The sequence below is a fragment of the Cetorhinus maximus genome, chromosome 10, assembly GCF_964194155.1.
Source record: "Cetorhinus maximus chromosome 10, sCetMax3.hap1.1, whole genome shotgun sequence".
NCBI classification, from domain to species: domain Eukaryota; kingdom Metazoa; phylum Chordata; class Chondrichthyes; order Lamniformes; family Cetorhinidae; genus Cetorhinus; species Cetorhinus maximus.
This window is the reverse complement of record NC_135888.1, coordinates 19,532,065-19,556,601: the sequence shown is the minus strand read 5'-3', so window position 1 is coordinate 19,556,601 and position 24,537 is coordinate 19,532,065. Positions and strand designations below refer to the sequence as shown.

The window sequence follows — 24,537 nt, the reverse complement described above, 5'->3', positions numbered from 1 at the left end:
TTGGCACAGTTGACGGCAAATGCTGAGCTGCCCAATTCCCAAAGTGAGACTTGAACCAGTTGCCAAAATGGTTTTTGCAATTTGCCTAGTATGAGGAGAGGTTCTGAAGTCAGAAAATGATGTCTCCGACTACTTGTGGTGATTTTATAGTAAATGTTTGTTAAAGAATAAAGCAAAAAAAAATACAATTACACTTAAACGTAAGAATGACTTCACACAGTAAACAGTACTTTAAAACAGTTCCAAAAGATCTTAATTTAACTACCCTCAGAGCTAACTGTCCCTTTTTCTGTTCAGCAACTATTCTTAAAGATTTCAAAATCTATAGAATTCCAGTAATTTTTACCACACAGTGCCTTTTCCCTTGGGGTGTCCTCTGAGGCTGACAGCAACTGGGTCTTCAGGTCTGACCTTGTTCACACTGTCTTCTGGGAGTTCTGACCAGCTATCCTGCTGTCTTCTGGGAGATCTAAGCAGCTACCCCCCAACATAGGCTTCAGTATTTCCTTGAATGCGTTCCTTTCCTTTGATCTCTCTATTGTCCCAACCAGTCTCTTTAGAAATGCTTTCTTCCCAGACTTGATTAGACTCTACTTTAGCCCTTAAGCTTTTAAAAAAATATAAACTTACCCTATCTTTTATAGCCTGCATATAATCCCCCTTTGAACTAAAACAACTTGATTCAAAACTACTGTTGTTGTTTTATGTAAAACTCTGAAGTTAAAAGCAAAATACTGTGGATGCTGGAAATCTGAAACAAAAACAAAAATTACTGGAAAAACTCAGCAGGTCTGACAGCATCTGTGGAGAGGAAGACAGAGTTAACGTTTCGAGTCCATATGACTCTTCATCAGAACCTCTTGGTTCATTAACATATCAAAACCACTTCTTACTGTTGGCTCTAAACTCTTGCAGTCACTCTGGCTCTTACTCCAATTATCATATTTACATCCCCCAACAGCCTGACTTCCAATACAGAAGACATATGACAGGGTTATTAACAGAAGAAAAATATTACAATTTCTTGTTTTCTTGATAACAGATGCTGCCAGACCTGCTGAGTATTTGCAGCATTTTCTGTTTGTTATTTCAGATTTTCAGCATCAGTATTTTGCTTTTTTAATAAAAATGAACTTGTATGTAATAAAACTGGGGAGGGAGTGTAGTGTAACTGTAGTGTTCCTAATCTACATGAGTTACTAAAAATAACTTGATTAAATTTGGTAACAAATTGAGGGCAAAAGAGATGGGGAATACAGCTAAATATTTACAAAAATAACCTGAAAAGGATACGTCGATAGGGTTCGACAAAGTAGGATGGGAGGAGGCTTATGTGAAGCTTCAACACTGCGTAAACCAATTGGGGAAAGTTAAACTAACTTGGCAGGGGGATGGAATCCTGAGAAGAGGTTCAGCAGGGGGAGATGCACAGCCAAAATTAGAAGAGCGAGCAAGTGAGTCTGTAATGCATAGAAATTATAGGCCAGTTAAGGCACAAGGGAGTTTGGCAAGGTTGGATGGTATTTATTTTAATGCAAGGAGTCTGACGAATAAGGCAGATGAGTTGAGGGCACAAATTAACACATGGAAGTATGATGTCATTGCTGCCCCAGAGACATGGTTGAAAGAGGGGCAGGATTGGCAGCTCAATATTCCAGGATATAGGGTCTTCAGGCAAGACAGGGAAGGAGGTAAAAGAGAAGCGGGTATCGCAATATTGATCAAAGAATCAATTACAGCAGTAAGGAGGGGTGACATCTTAGAAGGCTCCTCTAATGAAGCCATATGGGTAGAACTTGAAATCAAAAAAGGAGCAATTACATTGTTGGGGGTGTACTATAGGCCCCCAAACAGTCAGAGAAATAGAGGAGAAGATATGTAGGCAAATTTCGGAGAAGTGTAAAAATAATAGGGTAGTATTAGTGGGGGATTTCAACTTCCCCAACATTAACTGGGTTAGTCATAGTGTGATAGGTTTAGAGGGAGCGGAATTCTTAAAATGCATCCAGGAGAGCTTTTTAAGCCAGTACGTAGAAGGCCCTACAAGAGAGGGGGCGGTCCTGGACTTAATTTTAGGGAATGAAGCTGGGCAAGTGGTAGAGGTATCAGTGGGGGAACGTTTTGCAGATAGTAATCATAACTCCATTGGATTTAAGGTTGTTATGGAAAAGGACAAGGAAGGGCCAGAAATCAGAGTCCCAAATTGGGGGAAGGCCGATTTTAATAAGGTCAGATATGTTTTGGCCAGACTGGACTGGGAGTAGCTACTTTTTAGGTAAATCTGTGTCAGAGCAGTGGGACTCATTCAAGAAGGGAACAGGGAGAGTACAGGGCCAACATATTCCAGTAAAGACAAAGGGTGGAACCAACAAATCCAGGGAACCTTGGATGTTGAGGGATATACAGGATTGGATAAAGAGAAAAAGAGAGGCTTATGGCAGACACTGAGGGCTCAAAACAGCAGAAGCCTTAAAGGAGTATAGAATGTGTAGGGGGGAACTTAAAAAGGAAATTAGGAGAGCAAAAAGGGGGCATGAAAATAGATTGGCAGGTAAAATAAAGGAAAATCCAAAGTTATTTTACAAGTACATTAAGAGTAAGAGGATAACTAGGGAAAGAATAGGGCCCATTAAGAACCATAGTGATAATTTATGTGCGGAGCAGGAAGACGTAGGTAGGGTTCTAAATGAATACTTTGTGTCGGTGTTCACCAGTGAGAGCGACGATGTGGGTATGGAAATCAGGCAGAAGGACTGTGATATAATTAAAGAAATTAGCATAGAAAGGGAGGAGGTTCTAAGTGGTCTGGCAGGTTTAAAAGTAGATAAATCTCCAGACCCGGATGAAATGTATGCCAGGCTATTGAGTGAGGCAAGGGAGGAAATAGCAGGGGCGCTAGCAATAATTTTCAACACCTCTCTGGCTGCAGGAGAGGTGCCAGAGGACTGGAGGACAACCAATGTGGTACTGTTATTCAAGGAGGGAGGAAGGGATAAACCAGGGAACTACAGGCCAGTCAGCTTAACCTCAGTGGTGGGGAAACTATTTTAAGCAATTCTGAGGGAATTAATCTACACTTGGAAAGGCAGGGATTATTCAAGAACAGTCAGCATGGTTTTGTTAAAGGGAGGTCATGTCTGACCAATTTGATTGAATTTTTCGAAGAGGTGACCAGGTGTGTAGATGAGGGCAATGCATTTGATGTAGTCTACTTGGACTTCAGCAAGGCTTTTGATGAGGTCTAGCATGGAAGATTGATGTGGAAGATAAGAGCCCATGAGATCCACGGCAATTTGGCAAATTGGATCCAGAATTGCCCAAGTGGCAGGAAGCAGAGGGTGATGGTCAAGGGTGTTTTTGTGACTGGATGCCTGTGTCCAGTAGGGTTCCACAGGGACTGATGTTGGGTCCTTTGCTGTTTGTGGTATATATAAATGATTTAGACTTGAATGTAGGAGGGTTGATCAGTAAGTTCGCGAATGACACGAAAACTGGTGGGGTGGTAAATAGTGAGGAGGTTAGCCTTAGATGGCAGGAGGATATAGATGGGCTGGTCAGATGGACTGATCAGTGGCAAATGGAATTTAATCCGGGTAAGTGTGAGGTGATGCACTGGGGCAGGACAAAAAAGGCATGGGAATATACGATGAATGGTAGGAACCTGGGAAGTACCGAAGATCAGAGGGACCTTGGTGTGCATGTCCACCGGTCTCTTAAGGTAGCAGGACAGATAGATATGGTGGTTAAGAAGGCATATGGGATACTTGCCTTTATTAGCTGAGGCATAGAATTTAAGAGCAGGGAGGTTATGCTGGAACTGTATAAAACGCTGGTTAGACCACAGCCAGAGTTTTGCGTTCAGTTCTGGAATCCGCATTATAGGAAAGATGTGATTGCACTAGAGAGTACAGAGGAGATTTACCAGGATGTTGCCTGGGCTGGAGAGTTTTAGTTATGAGGAGAGATTGGATAGACTGGGGTTATTTTCCCTGGAGCAGAGGAGATTGTGAGGGGACATGATTGAGGTGTTTAAAATTGAGGGCCATAGATAAGGTAGACAGGAAGGAACTTTTCCCCTTGGTGGAGGGATCAATAACCAGGGGCCATAGATTTAAGGTAAGGGGCAGGAGGTTTAAAGGGGATGTGAGGAATTTTTTCACCCAGAGGGTGGTAGGAATCTGGAACTCACTGCCTGAAAGGGTGGTAGAGGCAGAAACCCTCATAACATTTAAGAAGTATTTGGATGTGCACTTGCGATGTCATGGCATACAAGGCTATGGGCCTAGTGCTGGAAAATGGGATTAGAATAGTTAGGTACTTGTTTGACCGGCGCAGACTTGATGGGCCGAAGGGCCTTTTTCTGTGCTGTGGACCTCTTATGACTCTGATTCAATTGGCCTGTTTCAGTGCTGGTAAATTCTATGTGATACATAATTGAGCAGAATTGAATTTAACAGTGATCAGTGTAAAAAAAAACATTGACGGAATTAAATTTTCAGAGGGAGACTTAAAACCAAATCTGGGGGTAATAGATATATTACTTTTATTGTTAATCCTGTAGACCAAAGGAATGCTCGGATGTATAGCTAGAATCATAGAATTATAGACTACAGAAGTCACACTGAGCTTTTATAGTGCACTGATCAGACCACACTTCGAATAATTTTCAGCTTTGGCTTTAACACCAGCAATGAATATTAAAAATATAGGATATGGATTGAAAAAAGGTATAGAAGGAAAAGACTCAACTAGAGTGTGAAAAACATTAAAAAAGTAAGTTCTACAGTTCAGAAAGACAGCTGATGTGGAAGGATTTAGTGGGATATTGTGACAGAGGAGTTGAAGCATCAGAGGAAAAAACTTTAATGGGAACATAGGAACAGGAGTAGACCCTCATGCCTGCTCACGCCATTCAGTGAGATCATGACTGATTTGAAACCTAACTCCATATACCTGCCTTTGCCCCATATCACTTAATATCTTGGGATAACAAAAATCTATTGATCCCATTTAAAATTTACAATTGATCTAGCATCAATTTTCATTTTCCAAAAAGTTCCAGATTTATGTGTAGAAGTGTTTCCCAATTTCACCACTGAAAGGTCTTGCTCTAATTAGACTGTCTCCCAAGTTCACAGTACTCCAGGTGTGGTCTAACCACACTAGGTGCCCTTTTAATGACTACTTTGTTGCTTGAAATTCTTGATGATATGATGCATACAGAAGGCCGATTGGCCCATCCTAGATTATCTATCTAGATGATGCTTCCAGTTTCCTACTCCCTCACCATATCAGCATCCAGATTTTCTTGAAGATTCCAGAGTTTTGCCTCTACTGCTAAATGCAGAAGTCCATTCTATGTGTTAAGCACTGAAAAAATATCCTGATATCAATTTTAAATTTGCCTTTCAGTAGTTTGAACCTGTTGTCATGAGTTCATTTGCAAAAGTGTTGTGGCTTTCACCTTTTTGCTGTTTATAACCTTCAAACCCCCCCTGCACCCCCACCCACCTCAGCCCTTTAAAGGCTGAAAGCCCAAGTTTTTTGAACCACCCCCAAAAGCTCCATCCCCTGATAATTGGGCTCAGTGCTGTGACTCTACTGTGCACCACTTCCAAGGCTCAATGGTCGGCTTTGTGTCTCAGTGACCAGAACAGGACATAGTACTCAAGATGTGGTCTGAGTAGAGCACTATCCAGGTATAAGCATGGCTTCCTTTGACTTGCACTCTGCTGGATTGTAGAGACGAAGCAGTAATCCGTTTTCTTTGTTAATGGCTGCTTCACAGTGATTGGACATGTTGAACTCAGGGTCTGTTAACATTTCTAGATCTCTCTCAATTTGATCCTTGGCTATTCAAAGATAATTTAGAGAGTCCATTTTTCATTGTGTTCAATTGTTTAAAGATATCTGTATCAAATTTAATTGACCACTTCTGTTCGCTAACATATCTAACTTATTTTATAGGTCTCCCATTGCCTTCTCTTATGCAACTTGTCCCACCAACCCCACTCATAGATATTGTCTGCAAATCTGACCAGTTTGTACGAAGCTACTAAATCCAAGGTTATAATGTAAATGAGGAATAGTATAGATACCAACAGCAATCCCAACCTGTTCCATTCGGCCCTGCCCCTATTTTGACATTGTGCTTCAAGTACCTGCGGCTTCGCACCATTAAGTCAATTTCCTATCCATTCTCAAACATTTTATTAAATTATACCGATAGCCGTTAACAAACACTAAACATGAACTACGTACAGTTTTGTCAGTTTCCTCTGTGGTGTTATGCTGTCGCAAATTCTTTAAAACAATGATCTATTAAAAGTCAAGCAAAAAGCTTTGAAAAGCCTGTTTAAACAAGGCAATTAGTTAAAACACCATGTCTGTTCAGGTTTGAATATTGTGGCCAACTACTCTCTATGCTTATCAAAACTAATGCAATAGAAATACCAATGTGCTTTGGACTTCATAGAGTTATTAAATTTCTATAAACAGATATCAATTGTGTAAAGCTGTTTGCAAACTTCTAATGCTGATTTTGTAATAAATTATTGAAACAAAGTTAATTGAATATTCTAATACCCCTAAGCCATCTGTGGCACTTCTTGGCTAAATGCATGTTCTGCATCTTAAAATATAACACAACTTTTCTGTTTGGATTCCTTTTTTGGCTAATACAAGTTGTCCAACCCAATGAAACAAAGTATAAATATATCTGCCCTTTCGGTTGAATAGAAATTGCATAGAGATTATAAACATGGAACCTGCCATTCAACCCAATGAGTTAGTACTTATCCTTTAAACAAGCAGTTTTTCTAATCTCACCTTCCTATCCTGCTCCCGTATCTCCCTTTGCTTCAATCACCTATTTTAACCAATTCTTAAAAGATGACATGGTCTCTGCTTCAATTAATAACTGTGTTCATGTATTCCACAACCTCACAATCTTCTCTGCTCTAAAGCTTTTTCATCTAATCTTGGCCCTCTTGTCCTAGTTCTCTCAACCATTGGAATCCATCTTCTTCTATCCACTTTACTCTGTCCCTTCATTACTTTAAACACCTCTACAAAATCACTTCAGAATTTCTTGTTCTTGCAGGCATGGTTCCTTTTTTTTAAGTAAGGTGCCATTTAATTCTATATTGTTTGAACACAGTCTGACCATTCCTTTAAAATTATAGGTACTGTTCCTCTTGAAAACCTTTCGCAGAAAATGATGGGAACGCAGTGAACCACTACAAACCGTTATATTTTTGCAAAATGAAGTGTGGAAAAAATTAGTTTTACATTACAAAAATAATGTTACTACTGTCATCTCTCAAATATAAGGAAATGTTTTAATTTGTGAAATGGAAATATTCAATCAATATGCCACTGGGAAGCCTAGTGGCATTGTCACTGGACTAGTAATCCAGATACCCAGGGTAAAACTCTGGGGACCTGGGTTCAGATCCCACCATGGCAGAATTAAATGTCAAATGATGATCATGAAACCATTGTCAATTGTCGTAAAAACCCATCTGGTTCACTGATGTCCTTTAGGGAAGGAAATCTGCCATCCCTACCTGGGCTGGCCTACATTTGACTCCAGATCCAAAGCAATGTGGTTGACTCTTAAATGCCGCCTGAAATGGCCTAGCAAGCCACTCAGTTCTATCAAACCGCTCAAAGTCTAAAAGGAATGGAACCACACGGACCACTTGGCATCAACCTTGGCATCGGAAAAGACGATGGCAAACTTGGCCCTGTTGACCCTGCAAAGTCCTCCTTACTAACATCTGGGGGCTAGTGCCAAAATTGGGAGAGCTGTCTAACAGACTAGTCAAGCAGCAGCACTTGGAGGAAGCACTGAGGGTGGCAAGGTTGCCGAATGCACTATGAGTAGGGACCTCAAGGTCCATTATTGAGTGGCTCAAAAGCACCACTACTGATGGAGCTGGCCGAGTCCTAAAGGGCATAGCTGCTAGACTAGACCTGCGGCAGGTGGTGAGGAAACCAATAAGAGGGAAAACATACTTGACCTCATCCTTACCACCCTACCTGTTGCAGATGCATCTGTCCATGACGACAATATTGGTAGGAGTGACCACCCCACAGTCCTTGTGGGTCCATTGAGGATACCCTCCATAGTGATGTGTGGCACTACCACCGTGCTAAATGGGATAGATTTCGAACAGATCTAGCGTTCAAAACTGGGCAACCGTGAGGCGCTGTGGGCCATCAACAGAAGCAGAATTGTTCTTGGTCACAATTTGTAACCTCAAGACCTGGCATATCCCTCACTCTACCATTACTATGAAGCCAGGGAATCAACCCTAGTTCAATGAAGAGTGTAGGAGGGCATGCCAGGAGCAGCACCAGGCATACCAAACAATGAGGTGTCAACCTGGTGAAGCTGCCTTCTTGAACCACTGCACCCCATGTGGTGTACATAAACCCACAGTGCTGTTAGGAAGGGAGTTGTAGGATTTTGACCCAGTGATAGCGCAGGGACGGTGATATATTTCGGAGTCGAGATGGTATGTGGCTGGAGGTGAACTTGCAGATGGTGGTGTCCCCATGCATCTGCTGCCCTTGTGCTTCTAAATGGTAGCGGTTGTGGGTCTAGAAGGTGCTGTCTAGGGTACCTTAGTGAGTTCCTGCAGTGCATCTTGTAGATGGGACACACTGCTGCCACTGTGCTTTGGTGGCGGAGGGAGTGAATGTTTGTGGATGGGGTGCTGATCAAGCAGGTTGCTTTGTCCTGGATGGTGTCAAGCTTCTTGTGTTGTTGGAGCTGCACTGATCCAGGCAAGTGGGGAGTATTCCATTACACTCCTGACTTGTGCCTTGTAGATGGTAGGCAGGCTTTGGGGAGTCAGCAGGTGAGTTACTCACTGCAGGATTCCCAGCCTCTGACTTGTTCATGTAGCCATTTTATTTATATGGCTGGTCCAGTTCAGTTTCTGGTCAATGGTAACCCCTAGGATGTTGATAGTGGGGGATTGAGATGGTTATATTCTCTCTTGTTGAAGACTTGTGCACCAGAACTTGCTGTGCCCCTAGCCAAGGTGTTTGAGTACAGCTACAACACTGGCATCTACCCAGCAATGTGGAAAATTGCCCAGGTATGTCCTGTGTACACAAAGCAGGACAAATCCAACCTGGCCAATTACTGCCCCATTAGTCCACTCTCAATCATCAGTAAAGTGATGGAAGGGGCCATCAACAGGAGGAGAGTGCGAGAGGAGGACCCTAAGCTAGGCAGTCAGCAGCACCTAGCACTTAACATCACTGAAGAAACATAAGTTCATTGGTTGGTGAGAAGCTGCCGTTAGAGAATATCAATTGGCTGAGAATTAGAAAAACACACATCCTTTTTAAAAGAAGGGGCTACTTACATTTAAGTAAGAAATACAAGCAATAGGGAAATAAAGTTTAAGCCGAGTCCAGGTAAGATAAAGCTGTCTATGTAAACCAAAGTAAAATAAAGTTAACTCAACTCAAGGGAAGTAAATTGAAGCCATGGCAGAACAGCTCAGTTGTGTGGAATGCTTGTCTTTAATATGTGGGATGTTGTGGACGCTACTAGTGTCCTTGACGACCACGTGTGCAGGAAGTGTCACCAGCTGCAGAACCTTGAGGTCCGGGTTTTGGTGCTCGAGCGGTGGCTGGAGTCACTGTGGTGTGTCTGTGAGGCTGAGAGCTATGTGGATAGCATATTCAGAGAGGTGGTCACACCACAGCTTAGGAGCCTGGAGTCAGAAAGGGAATGGGTGACTGCCAGGCAGTCCAAAAAATTAGGCAGGTAGTCCAGGAGTACCCTGGGGTCCTGTCTCCAATCAATTTTCCATTTTGGATACCGGTGAGGGCGTTGGTTCCTCGGAGAATTGCAGTCAGAGCCAGGTTTTTGGCACTACAGGCAGCTTGGCTGAACAGGAGGGGAAGAACAATAGTAATAGGGGATTCATTAGTTAGGGGAGCTGACAGGCATTTCTGTGGCTGTAGACGTGACTCCAGGGTGGTGTGTTGCCTCCCTGATGCCAGGGTCACTGAGCGGCTGCAGGGCATTCTTCTGGGGGAGAGTGATCAGCCACAGGTCATGGTCCACGTTGGTACCAGTGACTTAGCTAGGAAAGTGGGTGAGGTCCTGAAAGCAGACTTTAGGGAGTTAATAAGGAGATTGAAAAGCAGTAATCTCTGGTTTACTCCCAGTTCCATGTGCAAGTGAGTATAGAAATAAGAGAATTGAGCAAATAAATACGTGGCTGGAAAGCTGATGTAGGAGAGATGGCATCAGATTCCTGAGGCATTGGGACTGGTTCTGGGGAAGGTAGGACCTGTACAAGCTGGACAATCTACACCTTAATAGGACTGGGACAAATGTCCTTTCAGGGAGATTTGCTAATGCTGTTGGGGAGGGAGGTGGGGTGGTTAAACTAGATTGGTAGGGGGAATGGGAACCTGAGGGCAAATTCAGGGCAGGAAACAGGAGATGGAGAATTAGTGAGTGGCTCTGAAAGACAGAAGCAGCACAGGTTCAAAAGTGCACAGCACAGGAATTTGGCAGTGTCAAAAGGTATATATGTTAATGCAAGGAGCATAGTAAATAAAGCCAATGAGCTAAGGGCGCAGATACATGGCAGCATGATATCATCGCTATAACAGAAATTTGTCTTGAGGGGCAAAAATGGCAGTTCAACATCCCTGGATATTGCGTTTTTGGGCAGGACAGGGAACGGAATAAAAACGGTGGGGGTGTAGGTTAAGGAATCAAATACAGCTGTGAGGGGGGGGGATGATATACTAAATGAAGCATCAAATGAGGCCATATGGGTTGAACTGAAATAAAAACAGGGGCAGCCACACCACTAGGAATGTACTATAGACCTCCACATAGTGGAAGTGAGTTAGAAGAGCAGATATGTAGACAGATTTGAGTGTAAAAACATTAGGGCAGTAATCGTTGGGGACTTCAACTACCCTAATATCAATTGGGATACAAACAGTGTTAAGGGCACAGAGGGCGCAAAATTCTTGAACTGCATTCAAGAGAACTTTTTTAGCCAGCACGTAATAAGCCCAATGAGAGGGGGCGCAATTCTAGATTTAGTCTTAGGAAATGAAGCTGGGCAAGTGGATGAAGTAGCAGTGGGAGAGCATTTTGGCGACAGTGACCATAATACAGTTAAATTTAGCATTATTGTGGCAAAGGACAAAGAACAGGAGTAAAAGTTCTAAATTGGGGGAAGATGAAGTTTACAAAGCTGAGGGGTAAGCTGGCACGAGTGGACTGGATACAGCTATTAGATGGAAAACTGTCAAATCAGTGGGAGGCATTCAAAGGCGAGATTCTGTGGGCACAGTGTAGACATGTCCCTACAAAAGAGAAAGGGTAACACTGCCAAATCTAGAAGCATAAAGGCCAAGATAAAGCAGAAAAAGAAAGCTTATGACAGTCACAAAAGACTTGGAAAGTACAGGCGTAAAGTAAAAATGGAAATTAGGAAAGCAAAGAGGATACGAAAAAATATTGTCAGGTAAAATCGAAGAAAATCCTAAGATGTTTTGCCAGCACATTAAGCAAGAGAATAACTAAGGAAAAGCTAGGGCCTATCAGAGATGTACATGGTAGCTTGTGGGTTGATGCAGAAGATTTGGGAAGGGTTCTCAGTGAGTACTTTGTCTCAATCTTCACTAAGGAGAAGGATGGTGCACACATTTTAGTTAGTGGAGTGTAAAATATTAGATACAATAAGTATAGTGAGAGAGGAAGTACTGGAGGGACTGGCATCCTTGAAGGTGGATATATCACCAGGGTCAGGTGGATTGTATCCCAGGCTGTTGAAGGAAGCCAGGGAGGAAACAGCGGATGCTCTGAGAATCATTTTCCAATTCTTACTAAATACAGGCGAGGTCCCAGAGGATTGGAGGTCTGTGAACATTGTGCTATTATTTAAAAAGGGTGCAAGGGGTAAGCCAGGAAATTATAGGTCAGTCAGTCTGACTTCAGTGGTAGACAAATTATTGGAAACGATTCTGAGACACAGGATAAGCTGTCACTTAGAAAGACACAGGGATAGTTAGCATGGTTTTGTTAGGGGAAGGTCGTGCCTTACTAACTTAATAGAATTTTTTGAAGTAACAAGGAGGATTGATGAGGGTAGTGCAGTGGATGTTGTCTACATGGATTTCAGTAAGGCATTTAGCAAGGTCCCACATGGCAGACTGGTCAGGAAAGTGAGATCTCATGGGATACAGGGGATGGTGGCAGTTGGATCTAAAGTTGGCTCAGTGACGGGAAACAAAGGGTAGTGGTTGATGGATATTTTTGCGAATGGAAAACGGTGTCCAGTAGTATTGCACAGGGCTCAAGGTTGGGGCCCTTGCTGTTTGTTGTATATATTAATGATCTAGACTTAAATGTGGGTGGCATGATTGGGAAATTTGCAGATGACACAAAAATTGGCTGTGTAGATGATAGTGAAGAAGATAGCTGTTGACTCCAGAGTGATATCAATGGTTTGGTTGAATGGGCAGAGAAGTGGCAAATGGAATTCAATCCGGAAAAGTGTGAGGTAATGCATTTGGGAAGGGCAAACTTAAAGCAAGGGAATAGTCAATAAATGGGAAGTTATTGAGAGGGATTGAGGAAGTGAGAGACCTTGGAGTGCATGTCCATACGTCCTTGAAGGTAGCAGGACAGGTGGCCAAAGTGGTCAAGAAAGCATATGGAATGCTTTCCTTTATTGGGCAAAAGCAGGGATGTAATGATGGAACTCTATAAAACGCTGGTTAGGCCACAGCTGGAATTTTGTGTACAGTTCTGATCACCACATTAGGAAGGACATAATTGCTGTGGAGAGAGTGCAGAGGAGATTTGCAAGAATGTTGCCAGGGCTTGAAAATTGCAGCTATGAGGAGAGATTGGATATATAGGGTTGTTTTCCTGAGAACAGAGGAGGCTAAGGGGTGACCTAATTGTGGTGTACAAAATGATGACGGGCCTAGATAGGGTAGACAGGAAAGACTTGTTTTCCCCTAGTTGAGGGGTCAGTTACCAGTGGGCACAGATTTTTGGTGATTGGTAGTAGGATTAGAGGGGACATGAGGAAAACCTTTTTCACCCAGATGGTGGTGGGTGTCTGGAACTCACTGCCTAACTTGGTGGTTGAGGCTGAAACGTGCAACTCATCAGAATCTGAATCTGCATTTGAAGTGCTGTAACCTCCAAGGATGCAAACAGGTGCTGGAAAGTGGGATTAAAATGAGTGGCTAGTTTCTTTATTTCTCTTTTTGGCCGGCACAGATGATGGGCTGAATGGCTTTTTTCCCACACCATATCCTTTCAATGGTTCTATGCTATCAAGTGGCATTTGCTTAGCATCAGCGAGCACATTTATTACTCATTTTGGATTTTGCCAGGGTCACTCAGCTCCTGACCTCATTACAGCCTTGGTTCAAACATGGGCAAAAGAGCTGAACTCCCGAGGTGAGAGTGACTGCCCTTGATGTCAAGAAAGCATTTGACTGAGAATGGCATTAAAGAGCCCTAGCAAAACTGGAATCAGAGGGAATCGGGGGGGAAAACTCTCAGCTGGTTGGAGTCATACCAAGCACAAAGGAAGATTGTTGTAGTTGTTGAAGGTCAATCATCTCAGTTCCAGGACATCACTGCAGGAGTTCCTCCTGGTAATGTCCTAAGCCCAACCATCTCAGCTGCTTCATCAATGACCTTGCTTCCATCATAAGGTCAGAAGTGGGAATGGTCGCTGCTGATTGCGCAAATGTTCACCATTCGTGATGACTCAGATTCTGAAGCAGTCCATATCCAAATGCAGCAAGACTTGGACAATATCCAGACTTGGGCTGACAAGTGGCAAGTACCATTCGTGCCAGGCAATGACTATTTCCAACAAGAGAGAATCTGAATCGCCCCATGATATTCAATGGTATTACCATCGCTGAATCCCCCACTATCAACCCTGAGGGTTACCATTGACCAGAAACTTAATTGGACTAGCCATATAAACACTGGCTACAAGAGTAGGTCAGAAGCTAGGAATCCTGTGGTGAGTAACTCACCACCTGACTCCTCAAAGCCTGTCCACCATCTACAAGGCACAAGTCAGGAATGTGATGGAATACACTCCACCTGCCAGGATGTGTGCAGCTCCAACAACACTCAAACTTGACACCACCCAAGACACAGCAGCCTGCTTGATTGGCAATCCATCCACAAACATTCGCTCCCTCTGCCGCAGATGCACAGTAGCAGCAATGTGTACCATCTAAAGATGCACTGCAGGAACTCGCCAAGGATCCTTAGACAGCACCTTCCAAACTCGCGACCACTACCACATAGAAGAAGGGTAGCAGACACATGGGAGCACCACCAGCAGGAAGTACTCCTCAAGCCACACACCACCCTGACTTGGAACTATATCACTGTTCTGTCGCTGGGTCAAAATCCTGGAACTCTGTCCCTAACAGCACTGTGGGTGTACCTACACCACATGGACTGCAGCGGTTCATGAAGGCAGCTCACCACCTCCTCCTCAAAGGCAATTAGGGATGGGCAATAAATGCTGGCCTAGCCAGCAATGCCAACAACCCATGACTGCATTTGTAAAAAAGGCCTGATTGTGACTGGGTTAATACCCGAATGATTTCACCGGATTAGAATGGTAATGATTTTTTTCCCTTTTGGTAGTTTTCCTTTCCGTTATTCACATCCCTCAGTAGGACATAGAAGGACTCGGGGTATTGTATTTGGGAGCCTTATTTGTTTATTTTTGATTTAAACTGTTGTTTTCAAATCAATCTGTTTTTAATGTTAATCCAGAATTTTCAGATTTGTATTGCTGGAATGAGATGGAAATTACAGAGGTGCTGGATGAAATGCTTGGTGCTGAGAATGGGATATTGGATACCATAGCCAAAAGTCCCATGTCGTTGGGCATAAATTTTTCATTATCATAGTGCCACGCTATAATCCCAGCAACATTGGATGATTTTCTGAATTCGAGTTCATATCAATTATAATTGTATGTGGAAAAATATTTCAAAAGTGGGTGTGAAGAAAACAAAAATGTGATTTTCTGAATCCTCTCAACAGCTTCCCTTTAAATTAGATGTTTATTTTAATTGCCTAGAATTTACTGGAGCCAGGCACCCTCACCTTTCAGCACCAATCTTTTGTTTTTCACCACAAATTGTTGGAAGTGCAAGTTAATAGGTGAGGCTGAGGTGACATCTGTGACCTTGATAAGTGACATACGAACATACGAATTACAAGCAGGAGTAGGCCACTCAGCCCCTCGAGCCTGCTCCGCCATTCAATAAGGTCATGGCTGACCTGATTGTAACCTCAACTCCACATTCCCGCCTATCCCCGATAACCTTTCACCCCCTTGCTTAACAAGAATCTATCTACCTCTGCCTTAAAATTATTCAAAGACTCAAGACCCTCGGAGAAAAAAATTCCCCTCATCTCTGGCTTAAATGGGTGACCCCTTATATTTAAATATTGACCCCTAGTTCTAGGTTCTTTCACAAGGGGGAACATCCTTTCTACATCCACCCTGTCAAGACCCTGCAGGATCTTTGTATGTTTCAATCAAGTCGCCTCTTACTCTTCTAAACTCCAACGGATACAAGCCTAGCCTTTCCTCATAAGTCAACCTGCCAATTCCAGGTATTAGTCTAGTAAACCTTCTCTGAACTGCTTCCAATGCATTTACATCCTTCCTTAAATATGGAGACCAATACTGTGTACAGTCCTCCAGATGTGGTCTCACCAATTCTCTGTATAACTGAAGCATAACTTCCCTACTCTTGTATTCAATTCCCCTCGCAATAGATTATAACATTCTAATAGCTTTCCTAATTACTTGCTCTACATGCATACTAACCTTTTGCGATTCATGCACTAGGACACCCAAATCCCTCTGCATCTTCGAGCTCTGTAATCTCTTACAATTTAGATTTTTTTTATTCCTCTCGCCAAAAAGGAGCTAACAACCCATGTCGTCCTATGAGAATTGAGAAAGAAACTGAGTGACAGCAAAGGCGATGGGGGTGAATTGGAGTCAAGTTAGATAAAGAGAAATAAAGACAGACAGGCAAAATTTGAATTGCGAGAGAAATCAGGAGATGTAAGAAAGCATCTTTTTAAAATTTATAAGTCTCTAGGAACAGTTTACTACCTGCAGGAGTGAGACACCACAGTTGTTCCTTTTCTGGGCCTCCAGGGTTGAGGCCAAAACTATAAATCACTCCATTAACAGAGGCTTTATGCAGTGAGATAGAGCAGCACTAACTTTCTGCAATGATTTTAAGCTGTATTTATGGTGAAAATGCAGTAATTGCTTAAATGGCAGGGAGGTTGATGCTGAGCTTCAGTTTTCGCAACGTTGAGTGGTGTAAATCCTGCAGCAATTTGCAATTCAGGGAGTGTCTTTTCTTTGCTGCAAATTGCTAGGTTATTTATGTTCCACTAGGAGTGTGTATTAAACTTGCTGTTATTTTCCCAACAAATTCTGGACCCTTGTCAAAGGAGTAGACTTCAGTGGGCCTTTCATCAGTTTATAGTTGAGTTGTCATAGGAGCTGTTCTATCAAAATATTTAAACCTTAAGGGGGCCAGGGTGCCTTAATATTAGAATCTGGTGTTGGGAATGATCACGACCAATATTTCTGTATTACCAATATTTGGTAGCTTGACTGAGGTTTCTAAATCTTATGTGGTGTTACAACTTTTTATTTTAAAAAAAACTTTTTCTGATAAAATCGTTCATCTTTGGATGTTTTTTTCACCTGAGACCTGTTTATTTGAATCATATATTGTTGCTTGATCTTTATCATTTAAGAATAGTCCTTGCAACTACAGGCTGGTTAGTTTAGCATCAATGGTGGGTCAAGTTTGAAATCCATAATCAGGAAAATATTCAACAGGCACTCGGAGAGGTTTGAGTTAATTGTTTGTAAAAGGCAGATTGTGTTTGACTAATCTAATTGATATTTTTGATGCAGTATCAGAGAAGGTTGAAGGGGATTTTTTTTTTTTATTCGTTCATGGAGTCGGGGCGTCGCTGGCTAGGCCAGCATTTATTGCCCATCCCTAATTGCCCTTGAGAACTGAGTGGCTTGCAAGACCATTTCAGATGGCATTTAAGAGTCAACCACATTGCTGTGGGTCTGGCGTCACATGTAGGCCCAGACCAGGTAAGGATGGCAGACTTCCTTCCCTAAAGGAAATTAGGGAACCAGATGGGTTTTTACAACAATCGACAATGGCTTCATGGTCATCGAGTGACTTCTGATTCCAGAATTTTTCTTATTGAATTCAAATTTCACCATCTACCGTGGTGGGATTCAAACTCGGGTCCCTGGCTCTCTGGATTGGCAGAAGGGATGCAGAGAGGCAATGTAGACTTAATGACAAAATTCTAAAGTGCGCAGGAGCAGGGGACCTTGAGGTGCACGTGCATCGATCTTTGACTATAGCAGGACATGTTGCGAGAATGGTTAGCAAAACATATGGGATCCTAGACTTCATAAATGGAAGCATCAGGTACAAAAAGAGCCAAGTTATGCTGAACGTTTATAAAACTTCTGGTTAGGCCCTCACTAGGGTCTTGTGTCCGGTTCTGGTCTCATACTTTAGGAAAGATGTGAAGGTCCTTGAGAGGGTGCAGAGGAGATTTAGGAGAATGGTTCCAAGGATGAGGGGTTGAGTTACAAGGTTAGATTGGAAAAGCTGGCGTTGTTGTTCTTGGATCAAAGGAAATTGAGGGGAGATTTGATAGAAGTGCATAAGATTATGACAGGATTAGATAAGCTAGACAAGGAAAATCTCTTTGCATTAGCTGCTGGTACAAGGAGGCACAGATTTAAGATTTTGGGCAAGCGTTGCAGGAGGAATGTAAGGTAGACCTTTTTAAGTAGCATGTGGTAATGAGGGTGGTGAAAGCAGAAACGATCAATGATTTCAAAAGGAAATTGGATGGGTACTTGAAAGAAGTAAACTTCCAGGGCAATGGGGATCAAGTGGGGGAGTGGGACTTATGGGTTGCTTTGAGGGGAGCTGATATGAACTCGATGGGCAAATGCCGCCCTCCTGTGCTGTTAATGACTCTGACTGACTAACTGTTGCATGCCTATTTTATTCCAGCAGACGTAATGATGAGACCATGGTTTACTTTACATACATCAATGAATAGCATAGCTCTGTGTAGATATCACTAATTGGCTGCTTGTATTACCATCAGGCCAGATTGTACTTTTTAAATTGAAGTACCCTTTGTTACCTGTATTGTACAGTAGCTTTAAAAACAACTATAGTTAATCTTGAGGGTACTTCTGGCTCCATTTCTTCATGCAGTGTTTTTACTATGGGCATAATAGCCACTTCTGAATTAGAAGTAACTTCAGGTCAATTATTCCATTTAAAGGTCAAAAAGCTGATGTTTCTACTTGACCTCTGTTTTTATGCCTTCCCCATTGTGCCCAGTGATCCAGTAAATGAAATGTTCTGATCTATTTAACTTGGTTTCATATAGCTAGTTAAACCTCTGTTTATGGCACAATCCTTTCTAAATGTCACACCATTCACCCTGATTGGATTTTCTCATGTTTTCCATTTATAACCACCTGCCTTACTATTTGCCAACTCATTGAAGCCAATTGACTACTGCTGCATTGCATTATACTTCATGATGCCAGTGTCATTTGTCACTGTGATTGTTTTAACAGCCATGCCACAGTTGGCAAAAGAAAGATCATGACTAAAAAAAACTCTGCCTTACTGTCAAACAGCAGGTGATATCCCGTAGAACTGCCATCATCCACATTTCAATTGTTAGCCTTCCAAATTAAATGCAAGAATAATTATTCGTCAAAGTCTTGTGTAAGTTGTCATCTCATTGCATAGTGTGCTGATTTTTTTCCGGGGCTTGGTCTCTTTTTTCTCGTATTATTTTTATCTTCCCACTCAGGATATTGTACCCCATGCAAAAAGAACGTATTTTGCCACTTGCCTATCTGTTGAAATATGCTCCAGTTCTGGCTGCAGTTTTAATCACCCCACCATTGGCTTCATGTCTTCAGCTGCCAGAGCTCCAAGCTCCAAAATTTTCTCCCTAAATCTCTCCACTTGCCTTTGTTCCTTAAAACCTACCTTTTTGATCAAACTACTGGTCAGCTGCTTTAATATCTCCTTATGTGGGTGGCAGTCAGATTTTGTTTCATTGCACTCCTGTGAAACACCTTGAGTTGTCACACCGCAGAAAAAGGAACTATATAAATTCAAGTTGTTGATATTTCCTTTATTCGCCAGGGGAGCCCAATGGAACTTCAGAAAACCACCAAAATGTCAGTAGGCCACTTACCCAGGAATGACTGAATTTGCATAAGAAGTTATAATTGCACAATAAATCACTGCACAAAGTAGAATTAGCTTTGAAAACCAAAATACAGCACAAGGATCAAATTATTTTGCAAGGAAAACTGCCAAGCCACTTCCATTTCACCGCAACCTGGTTGAGCTTTTTACCCTTGAATTTTAAATGAAAGTTACTTGAGATTTAAACTGTTAACTTGATTCTATGATTATTAAATATTTAAATTCTAGTCTAGCTGCTTTTATCCTGGGAACTTTTGAACATAGCCACTTCGGTGATTGCAAAGCTACACAAAGTTTCTAATCTGGCAAGGTTAATTAACAGAATGAAAAGCCTTGTTTTGTTAATGATTATGTTGAGGAATTCATGGTTTCAAATGTCACCATGGGTATCCTATGCACTCATTGGTTTAATTAAATAGAGTAATATCTGCCATCAAACCCCAGTGAAGATTTTTATACATTGCACTTACAAAGCATGAAAACTACAAATAAGCAATTTGAGGGATGTTTGCTTCTCTGCATTTCATGTAAGACTCACTGTACTTGGATTGTTCCTGTATAAAGTACACAAACAGTTGAAGTAATGCTGTCAATGCTGAAAGTGGGAAAAATGTTAATTCCACATTATTCACATCCCTTACCTTAACATCACTGCTTTAAATTTAGACTAATTGAATATTGATGTATAACTGTTGCGTGAAATTAATTCCTGTTGATTTTAGTAGATGAAGAAATTTGCAAAATTGAGAGTTAATATTTGAAGAACCTAATTTGAGGGCACAAAAATAGGCCCTAGAATCTTTGACAGGAATGAAGTTGCAGCGATCCAATAACATTTAATTCAAGGACTGTGGCTAGATATTAGAACCTCCTGAATAAAATTGCTATCACATGACCTAGCAAAAAAGCAACGAGGACACCCATGTAAGTATGTAGAGTCTGTTTACATGCAAAGTTCTTGCATTGAGAAGCTTATGAGTGACAGTTTACTTTATTGAAATATCACTCTGGATTTTGGATTGCAAAGAAAGTTACCCAAACTGTTAAAATGAGACTTGCTTGGAATTACATAGAATTTACTGCACAGAAACAGGCCATTTGGCACAACTAGTCTGTGCCAGTATTTAGGCTCCACATGAGCCTCCTCCAACTCTCCTTCATCTAACCAGATCAACATTTCCTTTCTCTTTCATGTACTTGTATCGCTTCCTCTTAAATACATCTATGCTATTTTGCCTCAACTGCTCCATGTAGAAGTTGTTCCACATTCTAACTGCTCCAGGGGTGAAGAAGCCTCTCCTCAATTCCTTATTGGATTAATTAGTGACAATCTCATATTCATAACCCCTAGTTTTAGGTTTCCCACAAGAGGAAGCATTTTCTCCATGTCTACCCTATCAAATAGCTTCATAAATTTAAAGACCTCTAATAGCTAACCCTAGCCATATCTAGCAAAGAGAAGGGAGCCCTAAATGAAATAAAGGCTAAAAGAGAGATATTCACATATTCAGTAGGTCAGAATATTGAGAACCTGGGGAAGTTACTCAGAGGGAGGTAGTTTTGGCCTGGATTACTTAATCCCACCTCCACTGCACAAGCATTCATTAGTGTTATTATGGAAACTCCGTACAATACTTGTTAGACATGCTTTATTAATTTCAATCTTCAGACTGATCTCTCAGTTTCTTTTTATATGAAAGTGCTGTTCTAATCAATTTGCTTTAATTTAAGCAGTGAAAATATAAGGATTAACGTGCACAAGGAAACGAGCTTGGCTAAAAATACTCTTATCTACAGTCCTATAATGGAAAAATGGTCTTACAATATTGAATATGGTACTAATTTCTGTTTTTAATTTTGTAGTTGCCAAGAATTGTATATCTTCATGTAGATTGTTTCCATTTGATTTTTCCTCCTCCATTCTCAACCTGCTTTTGGTCATTCAGATCTCTGCTAGTGCCTCAAGTAGCCTTTGGGAGGAACACACAGGTTGTGGTGTGACGTTCTTCTCTCAAGAAAATATCTAACCGTTGCTCAGCATGTCCCTCAATGACCTGTCTGCCAATCAGAATCGTGTGGCATTGGTAATCATTATTGTGAAGCTGTTCTGTACTCTTGTGACACCACAGTGCATTAAATGCAGTATCACTGAGTGCCAGGTCTCACTTACAGTATTCCTGCAAGTATTTCCACTCACCTTGCCTGACATTTCAGTTGAAGGTTGCCCTGTGCTTGTCCACATTGTTCGGAGCTGTCCCAAAAATATTCTGTGTGGCTTGCTTGGGAGGATAATACAATTTAATCATTTACAGGAAAATTAAGAGGTTAAGGTGACCATGTAAACCTTGTGAGTAAAGTTGGTGGTTTGTGTAGTATCTGAACCCTTTTGCTATTAGATTTTTTAAAAATGAATTAAAGATGATATTCTTTGTGAATTCATTTCAAATTCTAGCATTATTAGACCATAGAAAACTATTGAGACACAAAGTTCACTCAGTATTATCTAATCATTTTTAAAAATTCATTCTCCTGTTTTGGGTATCACTGGTGTTTATTACCCATCCCTAGTTACCCTGTCTGAATAGCTTGCTAGACCACATCAGACTGCACTTAAGAATCAGACTGTTTGCAGCCTTAAAGTTCTATTTGAATCTGAGCTCCCAACCTCATTTTTTCCATCACCAAGGTGCAACTCTGTAATATCACCTGTCTCTGTCCTCCTGCAGCCAATATGCTGCTGAAGATCTCACCCATCCTTTTGTTACCGCAAGACTTGACTATTCCAATGCTTTCCTGGCCAACCTCCCATCTTCCAACCTTCTCAAACTTCAGCTTATCCAAAACTTTGCTGTCCATATCTTGCAGCAAGTTTTGTTCATCCTTCATGTGTTTGCAGATCTGTATTGACTCCCAATCCTGCAATGCCTCAAATTTAAAATTACCAGCCTTGATTTCAGATCCCTCAGTGGCCTTGTTTCTTCCTATTTCTCTTACCTCTTCTAGACCTACAACCCTGCAAGAAGTCTACATTCCTCCAAATCTGACCTCTTGTGTATCCCTGATTTCTTTTGTCTTGTCATATTGGTGGCCTTCAGCTATCTAGGCCTTAAGCTCTGGAATTCCATCTTTGCCTCTCGCCCTACCTCTTTTTCTTCCTTTAAGATGCTCCTTAAAACCTAACTCTTGTGTTTGATAGCACTTCTGTAAGGTGGCTGGGACATTTTAATTTTTAAAGGCATATGTAAGTGCAAGTTAATAAAAGTAAAAGTATTTCCTCTGGTTGAGAAGTCACTGTGGTGAAGATAAATTTCTTCATGCAGAGATTTGTTGAAGCATGGAATACTTTGCTGCAGGGAGTTATATGAGAGTGGCCATTGCATCTTTTAAGGAATGTGTTGAAGCAGAGGAAGATGCAGGCTATGGCGTGTGCATAGGACAGTGGAATTAGTTTTGAATTATTCTAGCAAAGAGCTGGCACAGAAATATTTGGCTGAATGGTCGCCACCTATGCTGTAAACATCTATTCATTATCACTAGCGGGTAGCTTTGCACGTTTCGTCAGTGGTCTTTTAAAATCTACTAGGCTTCTGGTTTTGTGACATTATTCAATACCCATGTCCGGTAAACAAAGTAATTGTTCCTCCTCATTGCTGTTTGTAGGACCTTGCACTATGCAAATTGATTGCCATATATCCCTATTTTACAACAGTAACTGAACTTCAAAAGTACTTAGTTGGTTGTAAAGTGATTTGGAACAACCGGAGGTCGAGAAAGACTCTATTTAAATGCAGGGTTTATGCTTTTCCATTTAGAAGCCCTGACTAAAGGAAGAATGTTGCAGATTTTTTCATTTTTTTAAAAAAGAAATTATGGCCACGTTTATGTTAGTATAGTGGTTAAGGGAAATAACTGAGTGACATTGTGAGGTATGAACACTAATTCCAAGGGGAAATAAATTGCAAGCTTCCTATTCTTTAAACTGAATTATTTTACTTTGTATCTGTGCTCTCAAATTTGTAATTCCTAATTAAACCTCAAATTCAATAAACATGCAGTTTTTAATTTCATGATCAGTGTGTAAAACTAAGACGATTGCAAAAGAAGAGGCAACATGAAGAAAAGCCTTTCTAATCAACGGGCCTTTAGGATTTGGAATGCGCTGCCTGATAGGGTGGTGGTATAGATTCAATAGTAGCCTTCAAGGGGTATTGGATAAACACTTGAGGGAGAAAAAGTTGCAGGGATATGGGGCAAGATCGGGTGAGTAGGTCTAACTGGAATGCTCTTCCAAAGAGCTGGTGGGGATTTGATGAGCCAAATGGCATCCTTCTCTGCTATAACGTTCTATAATTCTATTATTTCACACACATCTTTTAATTAGAGTAATTCCACAAAAGAGTGGCACAATGAAAGCTTTGGTCAATTCCTAGTCTATGAATCACTCCACTGTCAGATTTTTCACTTGTTTGTTTTTGGCACATTTGTTTTAAATCTGATCTTTTTAGCATTGGCAGAAATTATCAGTTTTAAGTTGTAACATACTTCAGAGCAATGCTGGGAAGACTTTTGTGTTAAACCTTCAGTTTTTTCATTATAAGGAAGTTACTTGTGAATTACAGGAGGTGCTGAACGATTGATGAAACTGCTTAATTGCCAACATCAAACTTAAGACCAAAAAGGCTTCTGACTGAACATTAGTCACCACTTACAAGCAGATTTAACCACAGGTATTTTCAGTTAAAGCATTTTGTTGAGGAGAAACAGCTGCTTGCTTTTATTGAGTTGTTAAAAATTATCCAAATTTTCTTGCATCCCAAGGTAACGAAATGTAAATCCAAACTTCCTTCTCTCCAGCCACTCCAGTTTGTTCATTTGAATGTCATGTCTGCTGTGTTATTATACATTACTGTAGTTTTCATTGTTTTTACATATTTCTCTTTTTTAGCACAAGAGAAAGTTGGGCAGTTGTCAAGCCACTTGACAGTAGAAAATCGCTCCTGTGTGCTTGTTCGTCGTGATCTGGTCGCACTTCCTGCTAGTCTCATCAGTCAGATTGGCTACAGATGTCACCCGAAGCTGTACTCGGAGGGTGATCCTGGTGAGAAGCTAGAACTTGTTTCAGGTAAACATAATTTTAAAATGTTGATCAGT

General features: G+C 41.3%; 1 protein-coding gene across 1 annotated transcript in view; it reads left to right on the top strand.

The window, feature by feature from the left end:
- Positions 1-24,537, top strand: part of LOC144685505 (nucleus accumbens-associated protein 2-like) — a 110,406-nt gene that overhangs the window by 68,549 nt on the left and 17,320 nt on the right. Inside the window, exon 3 of the mRNA XM_078550093.1 lies at positions 24,332-24,508. Coding sequence (XP_078406219.1) covers positions 24,332-24,508 — 177 coding nt within the window. The remainder of the gene's footprint in view (positions 1-24,331; positions 24,509-24,537) is intronic.